The following is a 24,566-nucleotide window of genomic DNA, read 5'->3' as shown; positions in this document are numbered from 1 at the left end:
AATTAAAGTTTCTATACCTATCCGATTTTGAAGAAAAATTTGTTTATAATTTTAGGCCTACCTGCACAAATGACTTAATTTATTGATGTCCTTTAAGGATATGGAAAATAAACAACTCAATCCGGTAATAAAGTCGGATTTAGAACTGAAGCCTGTTTTCTACCTAACAAATATCTACACAATTCAATCCGGTAATAAAGTCGAAAGGTACAATATTGTTAAGCAATACCCCAAAGGCAAACAAAATGCTAGTTTCAAAAACAAACTGAAGTGTTTTTTAGAGTCATCTGAGAAGCTTTTCGATGTTGCTGCTCGTAAATGTACTTCATTTGAAACTTGTTCGTGTTTAAAACGAAAGAAAGCTCCCATCCATGAGAGAAGTTTTTTGTTGGATCAAAGAAATGAAAGGAAAATGGTTATAAGCAGGGTTGACAAGAAAGAAACAAATATCTTGAAGAAACGACAGCAGAGGCAAATTAAAGAGAGAGGAAAGCAAAAAAATGGTCTACGCAGAAAATGGATATTGTCTCAGGAAACTGCAATGAAGAGTTGGTGCGTAAATCTTCCCCAGAAATACATTCGGTTACAGAGGAATCCCCAAACAACCCCCTTTGGCAATGGCACCATCGACTTCAAGAGCTTATCGCAATAGATTGATGTTGCCAACAGTTGCCAAGGTATGTGATTGATACGGTTTATCGATGCGATCTGGTGCTGCTGTCGCTTATGCTGTTTTAGCTGATGTCGGCTTGGTTTCTTCCAAAGATTCAACTCTTGTTATAGACTAAAATAAGATCCACCGAGCTGTATCGAAATCACGTAAAAAAGCTTTAGAAGATATTGGAGGTATTGCTATAAAAAGCATTTACTTTGATGGAAGAAAGGACAAGATCCTGATAAATGAGAAAATAGGGGTGCGTTATCACCGTAAATAAATTTTTGAAGAACACATCTCAATTTTGGCATTGGATTTGACGGAACTGAAACTAATACTGTTTTGGAAGGGAGGCGTCATTCAATATTTAGAGAAGTTCTTGAAGAGACCGCTGCAATGGTGTATTTGCATGCTTCACACCAATGAGTTACCTCTTCGTCATTTATTATTGACATAAGATGGTTGCACTTCGGGTCCTAGAGAAATTCTGGACCTATTGGGAAACAATTAGCTAATTACGAAAGTAAGACCACCGTGAGATTTTGTGCAGTGGCTGGTAATATGCCTGACTTGCCGAAAAATGTGGTTAATGAACTTAGAACGGATCAAAAATATCTTTATCAGATATGTCAAGTCAAGCTGTATCTACTGGTTTCTGTTCTCCTGAGCTTGCAAACCGTCAACCTGGAAAAATGGCTTACTTCAGCTAATCGCATATTGAGACTTTATGTTAGTATTCATCAGAGAATTTCCTATTGCTTGTCAACTGCGTCGTCAAAGTATACGCTCCAATTTGGTTCCGAATCAAGCAACAGGCGTCTTTTAAGGATGGAGGCAAACATATTTTCCAATTAATGTTGCGGATTCTGTTATAGAAAGAAATGCTTATTTTGCACATCCAGAAAACTTGCTTATCAATATCTTGTTTGATGATAGGGACCACATTCGGGAGCTGGCATTGCGAAGAATAAAAAAAGCTAGAGAAGCTGAAAATATCAACAAACGCAGGGCATATAAACCACCAAAGATCAACTTCTCTGCTAAGATTATACCGAAATTATTTTGTTTAACGAATGTCAGGTAACATCACCCCCGGTTCTTCGACATATTTCTTTTGAAGACCTTCACATCATGGCAAAAGATAAGAGCTTGGAAATTGTAGACTTTCCCTGTCACACCCAATCTGTGGAAAGATGTGCTAAACTGGTAACAGAGTCATCACAGATTGTAAGTGACCCTACTTCTAGAGATGGCTTTATTAAAAACAAGTTGACATCTCGTGCAGAAATGCCAAATTTTGGACACAGAAATATGTTTAAATTCTAAGATAGTGTAATTAATTAAAAATTATTTCTTGCTTATTTTGTTTTTATGTGATTTTTTTAAATAGTATTAATAATAAAATACGTTTAAAACTTAATTTTTTATATAGTTTTATTCAAACGGTTAAAGTATGTAAAAACATGAAAATAAAAAATCTCCAAATCCCGGTTACCCCCAAGGTAACATGTTCTTTCAGTTTTTTTTACGTTTTCTTTATCTGTTTAATAGTGTAGCTCGAAAAAAAATGTTTCTCATACATCGACGGGACACCCTATTGTACGGGTGTAGGCCCAAGTCCCAAGTGAAAACGCAAAATTTACCAAGTTGAGGTCTGCGAAAGGCGGAGTTCTTGTGCACGGTGGCCGATGATGAATGGACTGCTTCGGGTTCTGCTGTACACTTTCACGGGCCGCAACGATTTTATTGGTCAATCATGGGTTCCTTGAACGTACGGGTGTTTGCTTATTGTTTTCTGAACCGGCCGTCTCAAATTTGGCCACCAAACGATGAAGAGTCGACTGTGAAGGGCCACCAAGTCTACCGTAAAATAGACTTCTCTGTAATCATATGACATAGTTTCAATCAAGGGAACTTGGTTACATGTTGGTATTAATGATTCTTAACGTTTTGACAGTTCGTTTAATGTTTTTACAGAAGACAAATACAATCATCCAAATATCGATACTTTTAGAGTTGGGATATTGTTAACACTTGACAAAAAAAATATCTGCATAAAATATTCACTTAAAGATAAGTTGACATTATACATTGCTCCCACAGGGTGTTTATTTAAAAGAATTTGACCACTTAAGCTTTTTTAATCTGAAAAATGTTGCTTGATTACGCTACCCTTACACAAATGTTGTTTTAGAAACTGGTAACGTCAGATCGAATTATTCAAGAGGATATGTTTTGTGCTGGAGGTCCATCAACATGATGATGTTTTGAATTACAGTAGAAAATTGCTGGACCTAGAGTTTAGCACTATCGATGACAACATCTATCTGAGGGTAATCTTCACCCAGTACTGATTTTTTTACTTCCAGAAAACCTTATTGATTTTAATAATGAAATTAGGGACACATTTATTTTGAAAACTGTATAGTTACTATAAACTACCTACTACCTAATAACTATAAACTTGTACTAACAAGTGGATAGTTAGTAGGTAGATTATCATTCCAGAGGTCTTGAGTTAAATCCTTGCTTATGACATCACAAACTTTTTATTCAGGGACATGGATTGGTGAGTAATTGACAAGAGTAATTCTTGTCACGAAACGTATTTTTTCAAACTATTTATTCGGATGACATTACTCACACACACAGGAATGGTTATGAATATTGTAAGTCACAAGTCCTAGTCCTAGGTCTTAGTTCTCAAAGGACTGTTGCACCACTTAATTTATTTATTTATAAACTTCCTATAGGAAGTTATTGTAATGGGTCCGATTTATCGAATTGAAATTGTTGATATTTCTCGACGCTTCAATGGTCCCTAGAGTCAAAATAAAAGACTTTCAGAAAAGTGTATGCGTGCGTGTGTACGTACGTTCGTACGTCTGTACGTCCGTACGTTTAATATGTTTTTTCGTCTTCCATAACTCAAGAAGCAGAAGAGATATCGACTTCAAATAAATTTGTGATGCAAAAAATATTGCAGAAAAATGCCGATAGGACTCTAAAAAAAATTGCGTAGGTGGTTTTTTTTTAAATAAAGTAGTTTAAAAGGTGAACATTTTGGTTAGCCCTAAATATCTCAAGAACCAATGACGGTAGGGACTTGAAATATTATAAATCGTAAAGTGATACCAAAAAAGTATATTTTTGGACAAAAAACCAATAAACATTTTTTTATAAAGCAAAAAAAATGAAAAAAAAATTGCAACCAAAAATGATGTTATCTTCAGAACAATTTTGTGCTACGAAAAAAAAACATTTTTGACATCTGATAAAATTTTGAAACAAATTGAATTGACAGTTTTTTCTACAAAAAATAAAAACGTCAAAGAAAATGTATCAAAAGTTGGTAAAAATTGATTTTTGACACGAATATCTTTCCAAAAATTTGAGGGAATGGTTTCCAACTTACTTAAACTTACAAAAAACAATTAAAAAACGTTGGTTAAAATTGATTTTGGACTCAAATATTGTTTTAAAACTTTGAGATATTGTCTTCAAACTTTTTTTTTATTTCACAAAAAATATTATTTTTGATATTCAGTAGTTTTATTTTAAAAGCAAACAGTCCGTTTTTTTCATAAAAAAAATAAAATCTAAGAGAAATAGTACAAAAATTTGGTAAAAATTGATATTCGGATCTTGGTATCTCTTAAATTAATTTCATTCCTCGAATTTGTAAACATTAAGGAAATGCTACTTGAATTGTTTTCTACTAAAAATATATTTAAGAAAGTTAGATTTTCAAACTAAACTACTTTTTTGTATGAAAAATATTATTATTAATATAAAAAGTTATCAGAATTAGGTCTTATCCCATCTTCTTTTTTGTATTTATTCTTTCAAAATACTTAAGCTAGTACACTTTCCCAGATATATTTTGCCAGTTTAAGGGTAGAATTTTACTCCAGATTTATGATTCCAAGTGTTTAAGTAAGTAAAATATACATATTATAAGATTTTCCTTTATAACAACTATTCGAAATTTAAAAAGAATGTTTCTTTTAAAAAGACTTTGGCATTACAATAACGTAAAAACAGAGAAAACTTCCATCAGTCCATAAGGAATTCAAAGGTTGAAAAACAAAATTTCGGTACAAAGTCTATTTGTAAAAATATAGTACGCCAAATACTTGACTAGAAGAAAACCTGGTGTGTTATTGAGTTGAATTAAATGAAATGTTTTGATGTTTTAGATATCAAAACAAAGCAACAATTAAACAAGGAACAAGATTTAAAACATGTTAAGGACCTTGCTAGTTATAATTCTTCTTCATATTTTATAATTTACCAAAAAATCCAAAATTATAGTCTTTAGTTTTTATTTTATTCAAAACTTAATGCTGGAGAGTCATAAAAAAGTTTATTTAATGTTGCAAACCTTGCCGTACCCGTGTCATGATGGTTAATGCGCTAGACTGTTCTGGTAAGATCAGTATTTATATTTCGACAATAATATAAATGCTGCTCTGACCAGGGCCAGAGGAGCCTTTGCTCTGACGAAACGGCTGTTTTTTAGCAGTCGGCTTGACCCCAGAGTGAAAGTAATTTGCTACATGGCCCTCATACGGCCAATGATCGTTTATGGTTGTCCTGTGTGGTTCAACGTTGCCCCTTCCCAGATGGAGAAGTTTCGGGTGTTCGAGCGGCAGTGTTTACGACGCTGTACCGGCTTATATCGAACAGCCGAATCTTCTTATGTGCATTACTATTCCAACGAGGTCCTATACAACGGGGCTTGAATCAACAGAATTGACAATTTCGTGATAAAACTCGTTCGAGGTCACATTGCAAGAGCTATGTCTTCGACCAACAATTTAATTTTCGGGGCGTTCTATCCGAACGACGAGTATTTTGAGAGTGCACGCTTGAGCGGCTTCATTCCCCCAGAGGCATTCCTCTTTTTAGATAGATGCGGTCTGATACAGGATAGATTGGCAGTTCTGTTAATCTACCACGTCAGACGAAGAACCGTGGATAGGCGACTCCTGTACAATCGGGACGTCATGGCACAAGGCGGAGCAGAGCTCCTTCGGTTCAGTAGGGCTGTGTCCGAACGGGACCGTACTGATAGGGTGAAGCAGGAGAACCAGTTTTGGTGGCTTCAATCGGCACTTGATATTGGGTAGTCGGGATGGGGTTTTAAGCCTTGGCCGGCTTACATACTTGTTTTATGTTTAGGGTTTAGTTTTAAGTAGAATAGGCATGGTGGCACGAAAAAAAAAAATTAAAAAAAAAAAAAAACAAAAAATTAAAAAATTAAACAAAAACATTAAAAAACATTAAAAAAAAAATTAAAAAAAAAAAAAAAAAAAAAGACAACGAAATATGAAAAACAAAAATGTTAGATAGTTAGATTTGCTGCTGTGGTTGTTCTAGTTTTAAGTAGTTTAAAGGTAGAATAGGTAGTTTAAGTTAGTTTTTAAGTTTTATTTAAGGACCTTATTTTAAGTAGTTTGTAAGTAAAAATAAATAAAAAAAGGTTATTGATATTAGTTTTTTCAAAATTTTCTAATAAAAACAAAACAAATAAAATTTAAATTGAAGTAAAATAGATCTTAAGGCATTAGTAATTAGTGTTATAGTTTAGCTTAGAGTGTCCGTATGGGACCATTAAGTTAGTTGTAAGTTATGGATAACTAGGCTAGTTTTATGAATTTTTGTCTAGCTTTAAGATAGGTTTAAGATTGAATAAATAAAAATGAATTTGGAAAAAAAAAAAATGCGCTAGACTGTCATGCCAGAGGTATTGGTTTTGATCCCTGACTATGCCCATCTATTTTTTTTTTTTTCAAGGGTACCGCCTCTTGCGAGGAATTGATAAATTCTCCAAAAGCAATTCTTATCATGAAAAGTGCTTCCTCAAATAAGACATTCGCATTCGGCTTAAAATGTAGGTCTCCTCCATCCCTAAAAACAGTACCCGCACAATTGAATGGTTGGGAGTTGCAAATCATTACGCCCTAGTTCTCAACGGACTGTTGCGCCACTCAATTTTTTTTCTATCAATTCATCGATCAATTAAAAACAGATAAGAAGAACGGTTACAGCAATTGTTAAAAAAATTGTATTTGAACACTCAAAAATTGTGAAATTCAAGACTTGCCTTAAGTTCTTAGAATAAACAAAATTGATCTACAATTTGTTAGATAATTAAAAACAAGGAAAATATAATAATTTCAACATGTACTTACCTTAAAAAACACAAGTATTTGAACAATCCATTTATTTCAAAACTAAGTGCTTCTTAGCTCAGCTATAAAACTGCGATATGACAATCATCATTTTAAGTGCATCAAAACATCTGTTTCCAATTACCCTTAAATCCCTTTCTCGTTCTTTAGCATAGCATCACTTAAATGAATAAAAAAATAATAATTTCTAATTGAATAATTTTGGTACTAATGTTGATAATTTGTAAATTTCTATCCTTACAGATGACGAAAACTCTCACGTCCATGCCATACTCACAAGTGATAATCTCCTCGATGGGACCATCGAAACTAGTTCCGAACAATTTTACGTAGAACCATCGCATCGATATTCAAAGGATCTATCAGTGTCCGGTATCCATTCGATTGTGTATAAGTTAAGCGATGTGAACATGCCGCTGTCGACATCGTCGTCGGTCTCATCGTCGTCGTCGTCGTCGTCGTCGTCATCGTCGTCATCCACATCCTCCACATCGTCATCATCAGCGTCGTCTGCATCAACTGATGCAAAGAAATCGGCTGCTGATTCAGCACCAGCATCGGGATCTGCATCATCGTCCTTGTCGTCGTCGTCGCATACAGGAGCAGCATCTGAACACTGTGCTAGTGAACGATTACGACGCAGCATGCTGCTGGATGACTTAAAACGACGAAAACGAATGCCTGATGCCAAGTTGAAGCTCGAGGAAATCTTCTCAAGCGTTGACAATAGCAATAAAGTCGATAACTCAAATGATATATCGATTTCGCATAACCGCCGGAAGAGGTGGCTTCCGGATGAGGTGAGTTTTAAGTATTGTGTAGCAAGCATAGAACCCGGCTGCTGTTGGTTGTGTCCCATTTTTTGTATTGTGTTTTCGGTACTGAGTATACCCAACTTCTATTGTGTCTTTTCTATGCTCCAAAAACCCAACCAGGGGGGGTATTTCATTGGATAAAGTCAAGGATTCATTTCCTTTTTCGATATCACTGTCTGTCAAGGAACGGCAATGGGAACAAGAACGGGTGGTTGGAAACCTGGTTAAATCGGTTAAGTTATTTTAGTCGCACTTTTGCCTTAGGGCACAACACAGGTCGAAGGGGGGATAGAGGGCTTAGGGAGAGGCTATAGATCACGTGTATAGTTTCGCAACGAAAAGCCGATACCATAGAGCATAATGGAAATGGAATCCTGTTGCTGCTTTTGTACTCCGTATTGTGTTGTGCATATCCCAACCAGGGCAGGCGGGTTTTCACATTCTTCTGTGAATAGTGAATACCTTTACCATCAAAATAGATACAATTGGATTGGAAATGATTGAAGGATACCTTTATTCGCACTGTCGACGAACACAATTATACTTTATTCTCTGCCATCAGTCCCAGCATCGCTATGGTACCATTATATCGGCAACAGAAGCAAATCTGAAATGGTTCTCTATTTCTATTTCCGGAATCTTTTAGTCGTGCTCTTTTGGAGAGTCGGATTTGTATATCATCTATGTTGTTTATATATCGGATCTCGGGTATGGATTGGGCGGGTGCGGGAGTTTCTGGTGATTCTCCTGTCATTATTACTTTATTTCGATGTCTGTCTTTTTGTCTATTTAAATGGAATGGGAAGGAAAAACAACGACTGTTTTGTGCCTTTCGAACAGGATTTAAGCCATCATGTTGGTTGATTGTTGTGAGTTAGAAAAAGAAGCATTATGTAGATATACTCGTACTTGGGATAATGTTAATAGAGTAGGAGAAGCTTCCGCTTGAGATGTTAGGATTAATGTGGTATATAAAGTGGTTCTGGAGTGCGGTAGTTAAGGTAGATTTAAAGAAAGAACGTTTCATGTGGATTTTTTGATCTTTGAGCTGTTATCAATGATTTTTCAACATCAGATAAAATTTAGTTCTGGTTAAGTTGAGAAAGATGTGATTTTACATCTGGAATTTTTTTGCGGCTGTTGCAGATTTTATCGAACAGCGAATTTCCCAAAACTAAAAAAAAGTATAGTTCTAGTCCTTTATCTTCTTTAAAGTAAAGATTAGATTAGAAACACCTTTTAATAGTTTGTTTTAGCATTTTACCAGCATTTGAAATGCTTGTTTTCTTTTAAATCGAAATTGGCACACTTGGGCGTATACGTACTTTTTTGTTATTTTTTTTTAAATTATGCAAATTTTCTTATGTGAGACTTAATAAAACTTCTACTATGCTAGTAGTTATAAGTTAGGGCTTTATTTTTTTAAATAACTCTTAATAAATTACTAGCTGACCCGATAAGCAGATCTTTTAATTTTATATTTTTCTTTTTATTACAAAATACAAAGAAAATCAAGGAGCTTAATTAATCATTCATTATTGTATCTGTATTTTAGAACAAAGGTTGCTCTTTACTTGTAATAAACGACAGTTTTATTATCAGTCCCGAAAACAAACAACGTAGATGGTCTTCCTACCTGAGAATATGCCACATGTAATTGGCCATGGGAAAAACAAAGATGTTCTAGATTCAAACCACAAACTTTTAAGGATTCGCCTTGTGATTTGTTGATGGTCATGACAAATGCAAGATGGATTGGAAACTGAAGTCTATTAAATTCAAACGACATTTCGGTTGGGATCCTCAGAACGAGAACATATTCTCCTTTGAATTTTCCTTTCAGTATCGTCGCGTAAATTACATTGTTCATACATTTTCTAACCACCAAACGCTTACTTTTGCACAGTTTTGGTTGGTTTATGTTTCGAAGCATGATAACTACGGAGTCAACCGCGGTTGTGCCAGGCTCATTCAAGGAGTTTAAAATTTCAATTGGATAGTTGATATGTTCATCTTCATTTGTGACGCTATCAATAGGTATGAATAAATGCATTGTTCCAATGATCTTATTTAATGTAGTTCAGGTCATCTGCATATTTATTGTTTCCCGCTAAAATTGCTCGTTCACCCAACCAATCATTATTTTTGTAGTTAGGAAAATATTTGGAAATGCATTGTAGATAAGTTCGTCTTTTGATGAGACAAAATTACAGAAATTATTTGAAAATGATATCAATCCGTTCGATTCATGGACAGATTCATCGAAACTTGACCATTACCGATATTCAGTAATTATTCAAAGAAATCTTTAGCAGATGTTTCATTCAGGCAATGCAACTCTCATGTCCATTGTCAGTTGCAGTTTATTTTCTTCACATATCGTCATAGATTCGACGATTTGAAGCAAGCGTTTATTTCGTCGGCAGCAGTAGATCTTGAATTTATGTTTGGCGGAAATGGACACACAGTAAAAGTTCAGTTTCAATGTTTGGTTCATTACCATCAATTACTCATGCTCAAACTATCAATTGTCTCCACTTGCAAAATAACAATAAAAAAACTCAGAGACTGTACTATCAAAATATGACCGATTTTCTTCTTAGCTGAGAGAACTTTTTTTGCTGTTGAAGCCTGCTGGTGTCAGTGTGATATTTTTCTTTTTACTGAAACTTGGGTATATGTAGGCACATATGATGAAGAGTTTTTTGATAAATCTTTGTTTTCCTTTTTCGTCATGATCGCTTTGATGTTACCAAATTAAGAGGAGGGGGTGTTTTGATTGCTGCGAAGCGAATTCTTGGAGCTATTGCTGTTGACATTAAATTGTTGTTGCTCATAAATTTACATAATGATCAACTTTGTGTGTGTGTGGTTGCTGTTGGCTGTATTTTCCTGATACTCCTGGGTTATGTTCCACCTAAAAGCTCTTTATCTACATAAGAAAAACATTTGTCAAATAGACAACAACCTAGTCACTGATAAAGCTTCGGTTTTTCATCGATTACCGAAATCAAGTATCAGTGAGCGTTGTTGACAGTTGGGAACCGTCTCGAAACCGACCGCGTGCTGTTGTGATGTGTTCTTTCTTTTTGTCTGTTGTTCCTTTTCTTCTATCCTTCTGTCTTGTGTTAAAGTCTTCTGTTGTCACCACCTTACATAGCCTAGTCGCTCAAGGTGCTGAGTAAGAAAATATTAAATTTGAACAATTCTAGAAATTCAGCGTTTAAAAAATATAAAAAAAAAACTTGCGATGATTGTTATGCAGTTTTATCTCGTCTCAGGAAAGTTTTCTTTCAAAATTTCTTTATTGTAATTATACTCATTCTGTTGAGAGTAATCTCAAGCAATCTCCAACATCTTTTTGGAAATTTATAAATACTAAACGAAGTACTACTGGGTTTCCAACAACTATGTTTTTTGGGAATATTAATAAAACTAGTGATCCGAAAATTATTGTAGATTTTTTTGACAGTTTTTTGAAAGTATTTCAACTCTTCTACATCTTCAAAAATAAATTATCAATACATTGATTTCTTGCCATCTATTTTTGATTGTTTAAGTATATCATTTGACTTAACTGATATTCAAGATGCTTTGCTTAAACATAAAACTAAGAAAACTGCGGATATATAAGATTTTTCCCTATTGTTTTTCGTCACTGTGCAAGTTCTCTTTCTGTTCCACTATTATCTATTGAATGAATCTATTTCCAATAGTATTTTCCTGACTGAATGGAAAGTCTCTATCATTGATCTGATTTTTAAATCTGGATCAAGGAACTTAGTCACGAACTGTAGAGCAATAACTAAGCTACCTGTTGTTCCAAAGCTTTTAGGTAGCCTTGTTCAAGATAAATTTAAATATATCATAAAGCAACATGTAAGTAAATATCAACATGGTTTTTGGAAAGGTCTACTAATTCTAAGCTATTAGAATTCACACATTTTGTCATAAATACTCTAGACAATCGAAAAAAAAGTTAATTTAATTTATACAGAATTTGGAAAGGCCTTTAGTAGGGTTAATTTACACATTCTCTTAAAAAACTTTCAGCGTACGGCTTCCATGGACCGCTGCTTCAATGGTTTTCTTCATATTAACTTGGTCGTAAATAATATCTCAAGATCGGGGACTTTTTCTCAAAAGAGATTAAGGTAACTTCTGGTGTTCCAGAAGGTAGTCATATGGGTCCTTTATTATTCTTACTTTTATTAATGATCTTTAGAATGCTCTTAAAAATTCTTAATGTCTTATGTATGCGGATGACAGAAAGTTCTTTTCTAGGATTTCTAATTTAAATGATTGTCTTCTGCTTCAAAATGATCTTAACTCATTTGTTGATTGGGGCAAGTCAAATGATTTGTTGTTAGATGTTGACAAGTCGCCTACAATAGAACTTTGTTAAATATTATTCCAAACTATTGATTAAATAATTTACCGTTACAAGTAGTTGAAAAGTTCAAAAACTTCGGCGTTATATTTGATTTTGAAGTGAAATTTAACTTAGATATTAATTATGTTGTATCCAAAGCAAATTCCTTACTTGGATTCATCAAAAGAAACTCATTGGAATTTAAGGACGCTTTAACCATTAAATCTTCAAACAGCAATTTTGTGCATCCTGTTCTTAAATATAACTGTGTTGTTTGGAGCTTTACAACTGAGTTTAATAAAAAGAGAGTTGAAAATGTTCAAAAAAAATTTCTCAGATTTGCTCTTCGAAATATTTTTGAAAACAATATAGAACGTTTCCATCATTCGTACTTTTGCATTGCCAACCGAGCAGTTTCACGGGCTGCCCTTGTGATTGAGAAGCACGAAGTCGATCAATACAAACGCGGCGCTGTTCACGTGTGACTTTTTGTGGTTCTTCATTCTTTCATTTGCAGTGTTTCGTATTAGATCATCTTTGTCACGTCATTGTTAGTTAAGCTTCATTTCAATTTACCTAAAAATGTATTTCACAACATACATTTTCAAAAATTAATTCAAATACAAAATTTCTTAGCTGTTCGAGATGCACGTTTTGTTATTTCAAGTCTTTTAGGTTTACCACCTTTTATAGCTCCCTTCTTTTTATTTAAATATTAATAGGTTCTATCATTACATTATATTATATTGTGATAATCAGTATCTTATGTCCATCTCCTGGTTCAAAGTTAACCACCCACCAATTTTTAGCCGTTCCTAAGTTTCTTTTTTATAAATAGAAGATTAATAATGATTTGCATTTTCTTTATTTTTCTAGCAAATCACAGAAGACAGAAATCCATCACTTCCACTCGATCTGGATGTACCATACAACGATGATTATAGTATATTAAGTCACGATACAAGTAGCAGTAGTAGTAATGAGGATGTCTCTAGGACACTCTCGGCCGATATTAATCGAAGCCCACCTAGGGAAAAGTTGCCCGACCAACAGGAAGTCACATGGCACAATAACGTGCCCATCTACACAACTTCCTCCAATCGCAATCGCAACATCATTGTGAGCAACTATGATCCTAGTAGTGATATTAGTCATAATAATAATAATTATAATAATTTTAATAATACAAATAATTTCAATGCAAATAACAATATTCGAAAGACATTTACCAAGCACAAGAATATCCTTGTGAGTAGTTTCAACAATCGTAGTTTGGATGATTCTCTGGGATCATCGGTGTCCTCCGATGGAAATTTTATAAATAATTTTTTCAATACCAATTGGACGACAATGTTTGGAGGTAGTAGCAGCAGTGGCGGAAGTAGTGGCAGTGGCAGCGGCATTGGTACGACAAATGGTGGCTCATCATCGTCATCACGTCCAAGTCATAAGACACATGTTGAAATAATAACCAAGAATGGAGCGACCAAAAAGCCAAATATCATCGTGAATAACTACAATCCAGATGTGGTTATGTCGCAGAATTATAATGGAATGATGAGCAGTCGACCGTCATCATCAGCGGATATGCATGATCCTGGAAGTAATGCTGCTGCACGAGCGATGTACGATAGGAAGATAACGTGTATGCTCTATCTGCAAGCGGATCATACGTTCTTTCAGAAAATGGGCTCGGATGAGTCGAGCATTGAGGCCATCACCAGACATGTTCAGAGGGCCAATTCAATTTACAAAAATACCGGTAAGTTTGAAGTTATTATTTATAAATTTAACATTTAGTAAAAGAAATGTTAATATTTTGAAGCAACAGAAACATACCTAAGAATCATTTTAAGTTCTACAAACATTTTTCTTTAAATATTAAACTTGAATTTTTACCACAGTTGTTTAATACAGAGATTTAAAATTTGAAACATAAATCGTTTTGGTAACGTAATCTGAAAAAGCGGTTTTGAAGTAGGGGTAGAGGACAGCTCTGAATATTAAGTTTGATGTAAAAGTTAAGTTATTAATTTTTTTTTAATCTTGTGGCTAACATTTTACTTTTGGCGATTCCTAACAAACTTGACAAATTTGTTTAAGAAATTTTCTTCATCTTGTTAAGAAGCTTTCTTTTGACCTGAGCTTTAAATTTTAAAAATATCACTATTTTGTTTGATTTCGGTAGTATATCTTTTGTAATACTGAATCGACTGATATAGTGTGGATCTGATTCCGAAATTTGTCGGGCGGATTGTGGCTTGGCACCCAATACAATGTACGATATTTCAGTGCCTAAATATGTCTCATTGTCTGTCATTCTAGAGGAGGAACTTATCCAGCCCCTCATGAATCCGCAACCCTGACTCGTAAATGCTTACACGAGTCAGGGTTGCACTGTATGGTTACATCAGTTGAGCTGCTGTACGCTTAAGGTTATGTTCGCAACAATGGATGTTATTTCGACTTCTCACTTGGTGGTTATGATGGCTACTTCTTGAAGATAATTCGGTGTTATAAAATACTGTTGAGTGTGCAACGTTGTAAATGTGGATCACCATGTTCATTCCTGATTCATCCTCAACCATTAAAATTTAGAGCTGGTTATAAATCTAACGACTGTTTGTAACTATCCAAATCCGAATAAATTTTTTACCTAATGCTTTATTTTGTAGAACTTGTAAGCTTTGAATCAAGCTGAAAACTACTATACCCCATACATTCATTACGTACGTCAGATGACTATGAAAAAGGGCAAAGTACATTTCTGTTTTTAGACTTTCAGGTACGTTACTACGAATTGAGCATTGGTAAACAATGTTAAGGTTTTGGGCATTCATCCAAGATTGAATCTTATCAAGATCATTATTCATCTGTTCAGTATCAGATCGTGCAGAATGCATAAGACTGATGACATCTGCAAATAATACTGGATGTCCATTTAAAATCAAGTTTGTAAGATTTTAGATACATAGGCAAAAAAGTGTTGGTCCAAGAACACTACCTTGTGGTTTCCCCATCTCAACTGGTTCCTTATGGCTTGTACAATAAGTGCTGTAATCTTCTAATTTTTTTTTTTTTTTTTTGATTCCACCAGGTGATGTCGGTTCGATTACAAAACTTTCTATTTACATTTGAATTGGAAAGATGTACATTATGAAAAGAAAGAGTTTTTTTCCCTGAGAATTTGTCAGAAGTAGACAATCCGTATTCTTTTTGGGTTTATTATATAATAAACTATTTATACTTAAGATTCGTTTGATACTTTTCATTTTTTAAAAATAGTTTGGCTTTGATAACATTAGTAGTACCCGTAGCATGATGGTTAGTGCGTTGGGCTGTCATGCCAGAGGTCTTGGGTTCGATCGCTGCCTATGCCATCTTAAATCTTTTCACGGGCATGAAAAAGTGCTTTCTCAAATTAGCCATTCAGATTCGGCATATAAACTGTAGGTCCCCTTCATTCCTGACAACATTACTCGCACAAAGGAATAGTTGAGAGTTGTAAGTCACTAGGACCTAGTTCTCAACGGACTGTTGCACCAGCCAATTTATTTATTTCGATAATATTATAACTTTGATTTTTATTATAATACTGTACAATTTAAAGTTTACATAGTTAAACATAGCTCAGATCGTTAAATTTAGTTTTGTTGAATAATTGAGAATATTTGGTAAAATACACGATATTTCTACCACTTTGATTGAAATTAAATTTGAGAATGGGATAGATTTTAAGATCTAGAAGAATTGTGCTGTCCACGTTTCAAAATTGGTTGCTGGCTATGGTAAACATAGAATGCCCACCTTCGTTAGATATGGAAGCCAAAAAATGAGATATTGTCTCCGGATCTAGTTAGTTGCAAAATTCAATAGTTGGGATAATTTCCTCAGTTCTTGTCAAAACTTTAATTAACTTCGGAAAAGCATCCTTTAAATTCAAAAATAATTCTATTCAAAGTTCTTTTTTATTGGTAAGTTTATACCAGTCTTACTTGAAGCTTAAGTTTTGATAGAGACGTTCAAGAAAACTTCTAAAATGCGCAAAAAAGTTTGTCAAAAAAAAACACATACAATTCAGAAAAATTCATACAAATTGAATTGAATTAATAGTATATTATTTTATGCAAATGTTGACCTTGACTGCGCCTCAAGTGGTCCATCTGCTCAATCCAATTTTGGCGTACTCTTTCCCACATCCGCCGGTATCTCACGAATAAATGATTAAATGTTATCTTCCAATGCGTCAATTGAAGGGGGCTTAATCGCACGATCTAGGCGGCCAATTGACCGGTCCCAAACGTGAAATAAAATGTCCACGTCTTGTTGAAACCACTTGTCACGCAAGTCAAACTTTTGCATTTTGGACAAAAAAAGTTGGATTTCATCTCACGGTAGCGTTTAATATTCACAGTTACGTTACGATTCACATCATCTTTGAAGAAGTACGGTCCAATGATGCCACCAGCCCATAAATCGTACCAAAGTGTGACTCTTTCTGTATAAAAGTGGATCTTCGGCCAACTTTCCAAGAGCTCATTCACCAAAAATTTTGTGTTGCAGTAGGTCGTTCGGCTTCAATTCATGCACTAGCTGTATTTTGAAAGACATCACAGCTAAATCATTTCCCAACATTTTCCAAGTTGTTGAGAATCAATAATTGATGGTCATAATTATAACTGGCCGATACAGCTGCGATATTTTCTTCAGTTGGCACTCTACGTAAGCGTGTTGGTGATTTGATGTTTAACAATGTAAATTTAGCGAAAAATTTAGTGCAAATAGCCCGAATAGGCGCTTCAGTGGGTCGATTAAACGGACGATAAAATGGAACAAGCGCGCGATGAACTTTCTTAACAGAGCACGCATTTTGATAATAAAATTCAATAATTTGCAAGCGTGGTTTGTTTGTAAGACGATTCTTGGTTAAATTGTAGACCAAACTGAAGATGTTTGACCGTGAAACAAAACACGAAACGTGGGTCAGCTGTTTAAACCAGTGGTGCCAAAAAGATAATAGCTAAAAGCTTTTTAGAACAATTTTGCAAGGGGTTCATCATTTGTCTATTATTTATGTCTTGCTTAGAACTATATTTCCATAGCCTATTACCATGCTTTTTTGTACAAGGTAGGCTGAGGTCGAATTATCCATGTCTAGAGTTCGTCCCAAAGAAAGCAAAAATAAACTTGATTTTAAGGTCTTGAAACTCCATATGTAACCAACTTCATTTATTTTGTAATCGTTAGATTCGTTTTGGGGTATTTTATATGATTTATTTTAATCTAAAAACGTATTGCATATAAAATTTATACAGATAGATAAAATAACACGGTATTGAAAATATGGTAGTGCGCGGCGGCGGTACGAGTATCAAGATCTAGCCTTAACAAAGGTCAGAGAATGGTCAACGTTGTACTAGCCACTACGCTAAGCTTTTCCAAGGTTATCTAAGACAATGACCCCGGTATAACTGATTAGGATTGCGTTCCCTAAGAGTAAGAGCCCAGGGCCGCCAGATGTCACTTATTTTCTGAGTAACAAAATGTATCGTACAGAATAGTGTTATTGTATACTCTGTAGGTATACATACCTGCAAGCTTGTGCCGACGGCCAATTAGCCTTTACCAGGTACTTAAGGTATAAACTAAAATCTCTTACTTTTTTTAAACTTGAATAATACTGAATAATTCCAACTCGCTGAATCTTCGTTTTTATTACGAATATTAAATGGCCTTTGTTTACCTTTCTTGAAAAAAGCTTGGTTATAATCACAGGCAGTAATCGCATGAAAGCCTGGTAAATTTTGAGATAAACCCAGTCCTAAATTCTCATAAATTTTTTAAACCTCACATACTAATGTTTCTGAAGTCAGCAAAATTTCTCTTGATGAAAATGTGTAAAAATCCTTCAAAGATAATTTAATTGATCGACCAGAATTAATTATCAGGGCTAAAAACTTATTTCTTAATTTTGAATTTTCTTAGTTAGAAAAAAAGTTTGATATATTTATACTTGGATACAGAATTTCTTAAAATTGGAACAGTTTTATAGTTATATTGTAAACCTTTAAAAACTACATGAAAATTTATTCATAATTTATAACAATTAAATAAAGACTAAATTTGAAAAACAAAACACAAGTAAAATATTGTATAAACATATTCAAACTTACGAAAAAGAAGAATCTTTTAAACAAACATTTTTAGACTTGGAATGACTTAAAATGTTTAGCATTTGCACTCCTTGATGTCTTCGACTGAGCTCTGAAATTCAGCTTAGTCAATTAATGGAAGGACTGATACGATTGAATCATTACTAAAAGTCTTCCGGCTATATAAGGTTACAACCAATGTTTTGTATTCCTTTCCCACGACTATTTTCCAAAGTTAGATCTCATTTCGAAATTCATCAGTAAATTTTATTCAGCATACGTATTTTCAAAAGCTCACGGAGTGCATTTACGATAAAAACTCAGTAAGCTTCAAGTTGGTTTAAAAAATAGTTCTTTCACTTTTTCACGGATTGCCAGCCTTCAACTTTGTCATTACTTCAAAAACTTTATAATTTGGAAATATATGCTTGTGATATCACAGGAAGCAGTGAATGAAACATATTAGCACAATTTTGTGACGGAAAATATACGTCTGATAGCGCAATTAGTAATGACGAAAGAGGAAGTATTTTGAAGATTTTTTGGGACATGTACTGAAGGAACGAATGGAATCACTTATAGATTGAACACGACAGTACACATGAAAAACCTTGAAACTCCAGAAATAGTAGGTGTAGCTACAAAGGTCAGAATTGCAAATGTATTGAAAAGTTTAAGTATACCGGTGTATTCATATGTCCTAACCTATATTATTATGAGAGCTATTTAAAACGTATGTAGAATGTAGATGCTGCATAGAATGTCTCCAGTTTTTACGATATACTAAGAGGACAATTGTTTTCTTTTTAACTGCATTGAAATATATCTTCCTGACTAAAAAAGTAAATATTTTAAAAATCTCTAGCCTTAGCTTACAATACAAAGTTCATTAATTCACTGAAACTTTCATCTAGTCAAATACTTATTAAAAATTCAGAAAATTCCGTCTCCATATCAAATTCCTTGATTTTATCTCACTTCATTTTATTTGATATCAGAATTAAAAGTTGTAATTTACTGATTGTACTTATGTTTATGTTATGTCCTGAATGTTCCGTGACCAATAAGAAGCTATCAACTGAAATTTAATCTAGTTTTGATATTATTTTAGCAAACAATTTAGAATTTCTTCCTTAATCAGGTTTTAGTGTTAACTGTTTTGGAGATTGATTCTAACTTCTAATTTTCTTTCCTGAACAACTTACCATATGTCCTACTTTTAAAAAGTTCATTATACAATAAAGTTGATCTTCTTAACTTTATATTCTGCTCAATCAAATCCGCCTTAGAGAAAAGCTCTCTTGAACTTCCAGTTTTATATTCGTTCAAATTACTTAATTCACCTACCTGGAAGAGATTGATAAAGTGTCAGTATAAATACATAAATAAACAATCAATAAAATACACGAAAACAATATTTACATTTTAATAAAACAATCAAATGGATATCCATAATAAAAACGTCGTATACACTACCGCAAGCTGTAAATTATGCCACTGAATTCAACTCACAATTATTATAATGTATACAATACATGCAACATGGAACTCATTGATGCATTATGAAATTTCCTTTCAGCCAAAAAAAAAAAAGTAATCAAGAAGTATACAATTCAATTAAATTTATACCAATCCCAACTGAACCATTATTATATGATGCACGCTCAGATCTCCATTAAAAAACTTATTGCAGACAAATTCTTCTTTCTCGCTATATTCAAAGGACATCAGATTTAATGGCTGCATTCTCAACGAACCTCAGCAACACACTTCTTCCTATCATAGCATAATTTACTCAATACTTTGGTTCTTTGGTATGCAATGCCACACCAGGATCACGATGACGATGACGACGATGGCGACGAGGATGAGGACAAGTGACGGTGTCAGATTGCACATTGTTCCAGTTCGCAGTTCCATCAGGACATGAGGAAGAAGACATCGCTATGTTATGGTGATAGCGATAGCGAGGACGACTACGACGACGATGATGATGACGACGCTGTTACATTCATAGTCTCGATTTGTTTTCCGTTTAAAATCTCAACCTTTCCTGAATTCTGATATCCAACCCCAGCCCTTATCCAACCCAACACAAAATCCAACCCCTACCAACTCGATCTGATCCTATACGATCCCTAGCCCTACCAGTTCCTATCGACCGAACCGACCAATCTACTCTCGTAATACACCACTCGTTTGACTCCACTTGAGGCTGCAGTAAAATTTGTCAATCCCAGAGGCCAAAGGATAAACTTTTGCAATTTCAATAAACTTCAGGTTGAAGTTTAATTGAAACGCATGACAGGAGTACGAGTTCATGAGAAGGACCTCCATTCGCCTCTCTTTACTGTCATCATCATCTTCTAGTTTCTTTTTTTGTCGATTTTATTCTTGGGCTGTTGTTGTTTTTGTATGAGTATGTCCTATTCTTTTAGTTTTATTATTTTTCATATCCTCTGGCTTTTTCTAGGACATGTTGTAGAGGAATATTGATTTAAACTGAATTTGGATGAGTTTTAGAAAATCGATAAAAATAACCAATTATCGAGAGTACTCGACCATTGCATCAGTTTCTATCTTTTTATATTCGACTGTATGACACGACAGGACATCGGAAGCTTTGATGTTAAAGTTGGTATAAATGTACAGTTGTGGTCATATAATTCAGTCACAAAACGAGGAAAATGGTATTTTACTTCAGCATAAACTTCGTTGCTTTTTTAAATGAACAAATGAAGAAACCACTACAATCCAGAACGAAAATTTATTCCTTATCTAATTCATTTTAGCTATTTGTGAGGCAAATTAATGAAAACATTTAATTCGTGTCCTTTTTTTTTTAAATATTTGTGTATCGGTTTCAACTAGAATGTTTTCAAATTAAAAAAAATAATATATTCCTAAAAATTCAAAAGTAAAAGCTTTATATCACAGAAAAATCGTCTAAGAATTCTATCAAAACCTTCAAGACTTTGTAAAATTAACTCCAAATTTATATTTTTATCAAGGTTAAGTTAGGAACTAACTTTTGCGGACTTTTAATGAACCATAAAACCACCTTCGCTATGAATAGAAAAATGTCTTGGTTTATAGCATAGCGGATTTCTTGTTGTCCGGGAAAAATTTAATTCAGACAAGACCGATTTTTGGTGGAGAGCTTCATTTAAACGTTCTCTTTTTTGTACATGAGGATAAGAGTCAAGTACATTTTTGTGCAAATTGGTCCAAAACTTTTGAAGTTTTTTTGAAAGTGATAGATTTGCAGAAAAGTGGTCATAAAATTCTACGATATCTCCTGTCCATTGATATTACTGGCCACTAGGTTGCGCTGCTTCGTTAAAATGAGCCATGAACATAAGTATGTATTTTTAATTAGTGGAAGTTACCACCTCGAATCTTGTAGTAGCCAAGGTGGTATCCGTAGGATACAAAGGGTGGTCAAATCCTCCCAGGGTCAACTCCATCAACGACCCTCCCCCTCTATAGGGATCACTCTAGCCAAACCAAGGACATTTCGTGTCTCCATTTTTTTAATTTTATGAATACATGGCATGAAGTCGTAACCCCGTCCAGTGCTGCGGTAGCCCCCCCGTCGCCGAGCTAGTTCGTGCAAATGCAAGCATGCCAAGCTACCGTGGCCTGGACACCCTCTCCTTTCTGCTGCCAGGATCAGCCCCGGGAGCCTGTAGCCCGAGGTTGTAATGGTAGTAAGGAAGGGAGAGGTTTACACCCAAGTGAGTACGTTACAATCTTTACGAATTCGTATAAGCTCCAAAAGTACCAAATCATCATATGGGATGAATGTACAATGTCTCACAAGATGGTATTGAAAGCGCTTAATCGGACTCTGTTATTCGTGTCAAAGCTTCGTCGCAGTATATTAACAACAACAATGGCCACTCCTTAATTCTTAAGTATTTAGAATCAATTACAAAGCACCCAGACTACCCCCCTCCCCCAACTGCAATTCGACAGAAACTTCCAGATTTCTATATCTTCTAGATCTTTCTGGGAGGATAGGGCATTCCTAAAGGACGAGTCAGCCCACTTTATGCAGATGGATCAAAAATAAAAGAAAGGGTTGGTGGATAGTCAGGCCGTTATCTAATCTGTGGACTCTATCTCTAAGACTCTATAACAGTCCATAACTTTCGATCATCTTTAATTAAGATGGCACAACATTTTCACATTCACCTTTGCTAGGTGCCGGACTATAGAGACATACCAATGGTACAATACAACCTACTATACATGTAACATGCCAATGCAAGACGCTATTAAAAAGGTAAACATCAGTTAAAATAAAATCACAAAATACATCTGGCCTACACTATATTGAAAGCGATCAAGGTGCTTGCTATCTCTAAGCAGATTTCATATAAGCTCGATAATAAATGCTACAACCGGACACTGTCTAATAGGAAAGCACTACACACAGCTAGGCGTATTCTTACATAACTTTAGCAGAAGCTGTATGGACGAGGAAGAGGAGGAAACAGTTCTTCACCTTCTCTGTACATAGTGCAGGGGCAATAGCTCAAAAACACAAGAATTATACCTATGAGCATTCTTCGATAACGATTTTAACTATCTAAATCATATTAGCTAATCAGCCTCAAACGTTTCGTAAAGAACTTAAACCGGTTATATTACTTTAAGAAGAAAGACTCAAGATTCATATGGTATCACAATGGTCCATTAATCTAGTCTAAGTGTGTCCTACTCCATCATGCACAGCCAGTTTAACCTTACCTAACATTGATCGTACACTGCTAGATTTAAGAGAAGGATCTTCGGTGGTGCACTCATTTTATTGTCCGCTGATTTTCGACAAACACTGACCATTATAAATACCATACCACGTTGAACACCCGCTGATGCATTTAATGCATGTCTTAAATCATCGGTTCTGTGGCGTCATTTACAGAAATTGACTTTGAAAACTTATAAGATGCATTGGCTGGAAATTTTGCAAAACAATTAATGGATATTGAAATTGAGTGATTGGAAATTGATGAATCTACACAATGTTTCACTCTGCAAATTATTGAATTCGTTAGGTTTACCAGGCATGCCACCGCACGTTCTTATACTGAAAATTGGCGTACCCATTATTCTTCTTCGAAACATAAATCTACCATGACTTTGCAACGGAACTAGACTCTCAATCAAGATAAGACGAACAGTAATATCGAGGTAACAATTTTGACACAATAATTCAAAATAATCACGAAAACACGAGTTTCGTACTCTATTTAAACAATTTAGACAAGATATTTTTTCCAGACTTATTACAAAGTGCTAAAACACGTTATCAATTTACCAGCTTATTATCAATACAATAAATTGACCGTTTAACACTTCCGGTCATTAGTGATATTTTAAGGATGTTTCACCTCATATCGGGTTGGTCTTTTCAACACAAAAATTATTGATGAATCAATACAGAAAATGTCTGGACAATAACTTCAATCTGCCAATGATTTTTTGAAAGCAGTGTTCGCGAATCATCAAAACTTAGCTTGAATTCCATTTTATTAAAGTATTGGTTAGGCTTTTAGAGTACAAGATGTTACCCACGGCCTTTTCCGCGTAGTACAAGAAAAACATAAATTCCAGGGGCCAGCATACATGAGTTATTTGGTCAAAATTATTATTATTATATAATAATTACATTCTTAAAGTGATAAAGCAAGGCTTTTCTAGGTTCACCCTCTCCACTTTTAGTGTTTGCCCTTGACTCTTATTAGTTGCCATAGATAAATTAATTAAGAAAAATTGTAGTACCCGTGGCATGATGGTTAGTGCGTTGGACTGTCATGCAAGGGGTCTTGGGTTCAATCCCTGCCTGTGCCACCTTAATTTAAAAAAAAAATTAATTTTCGCGGGTACTGCCTCTTGCGAGGAATTGACAAATCCTTCAAGAGTAAAATTCTTGTCATGAAAAAGTGCTTTCTCAAACTAGCCGTTCGGATTCGGCATAAAATTGTAGGTCCCCTCCATTCCTGACAACATTACTCGCACACAGGAATGGTTGAGAGTTGTAAGTCACTAGGCCCTGGTTCACAACGGACTGTTGCGCCACCCCATTTGATTTGAGATAAATTAATTTTAATATTTAATTAAAACCTTTTGAATTGGAATTTAGATTCGAGGAATAATTGTATTTTCACATTTTCCAACGCTTTAAGTTAATATATTAGCACTTATAATGTTTTGCCCTAGTTGTTTGACACCAAGTCCTGTACCGTTGCATGTACGAGGGTTATCTAAAATTTGCATAAGCATGAAAGGCACGTCTTATTTTAATATCAGCTTATGTAAGGGCACACCGGAGATCTCAAGTTAAGAAACTCTACCGGGTATGAAGGT

The 24,566-nt window shown here is 34.6% G+C and overlaps 1 protein-coding gene across 1 annotated transcript in view; it reads left to right on the top strand.

Annotated features, from left to right (window-relative positions):
• The window catches only part of LOC129940919 (uncharacterized), a 480,879-nt gene that overhangs the window by 354,236 nt on the left and 102,077 nt on the right, over window positions 1-24,566 (top strand). Inside the window, exons 5-6 of the mRNA XM_056049447.1 lie at window positions 7,096-7,652; window positions 12,916-13,801. Of these exons, the coding sequence (XP_055905422.1) occupies window positions 7,096-7,652; window positions 12,916-13,801 (1,443 nt within the window). The remainder of the gene's footprint in view (window positions 1-7,095; window positions 7,653-12,915; window positions 13,802-24,566) is intronic.

The sequence above is a fragment of the Eupeodes corollae genome, chromosome 1 (genome assembly GCF_945859685.1).
Source record: "Eupeodes corollae chromosome 1, idEupCoro1.1, whole genome shotgun sequence".
Lineage (NCBI taxonomy): Eukaryota > Metazoa > Arthropoda > Insecta > Diptera > Syrphidae > Eupeodes > Eupeodes corollae.
This window is presented reverse-complemented; position numbering and strand designations above follow the sequence as displayed.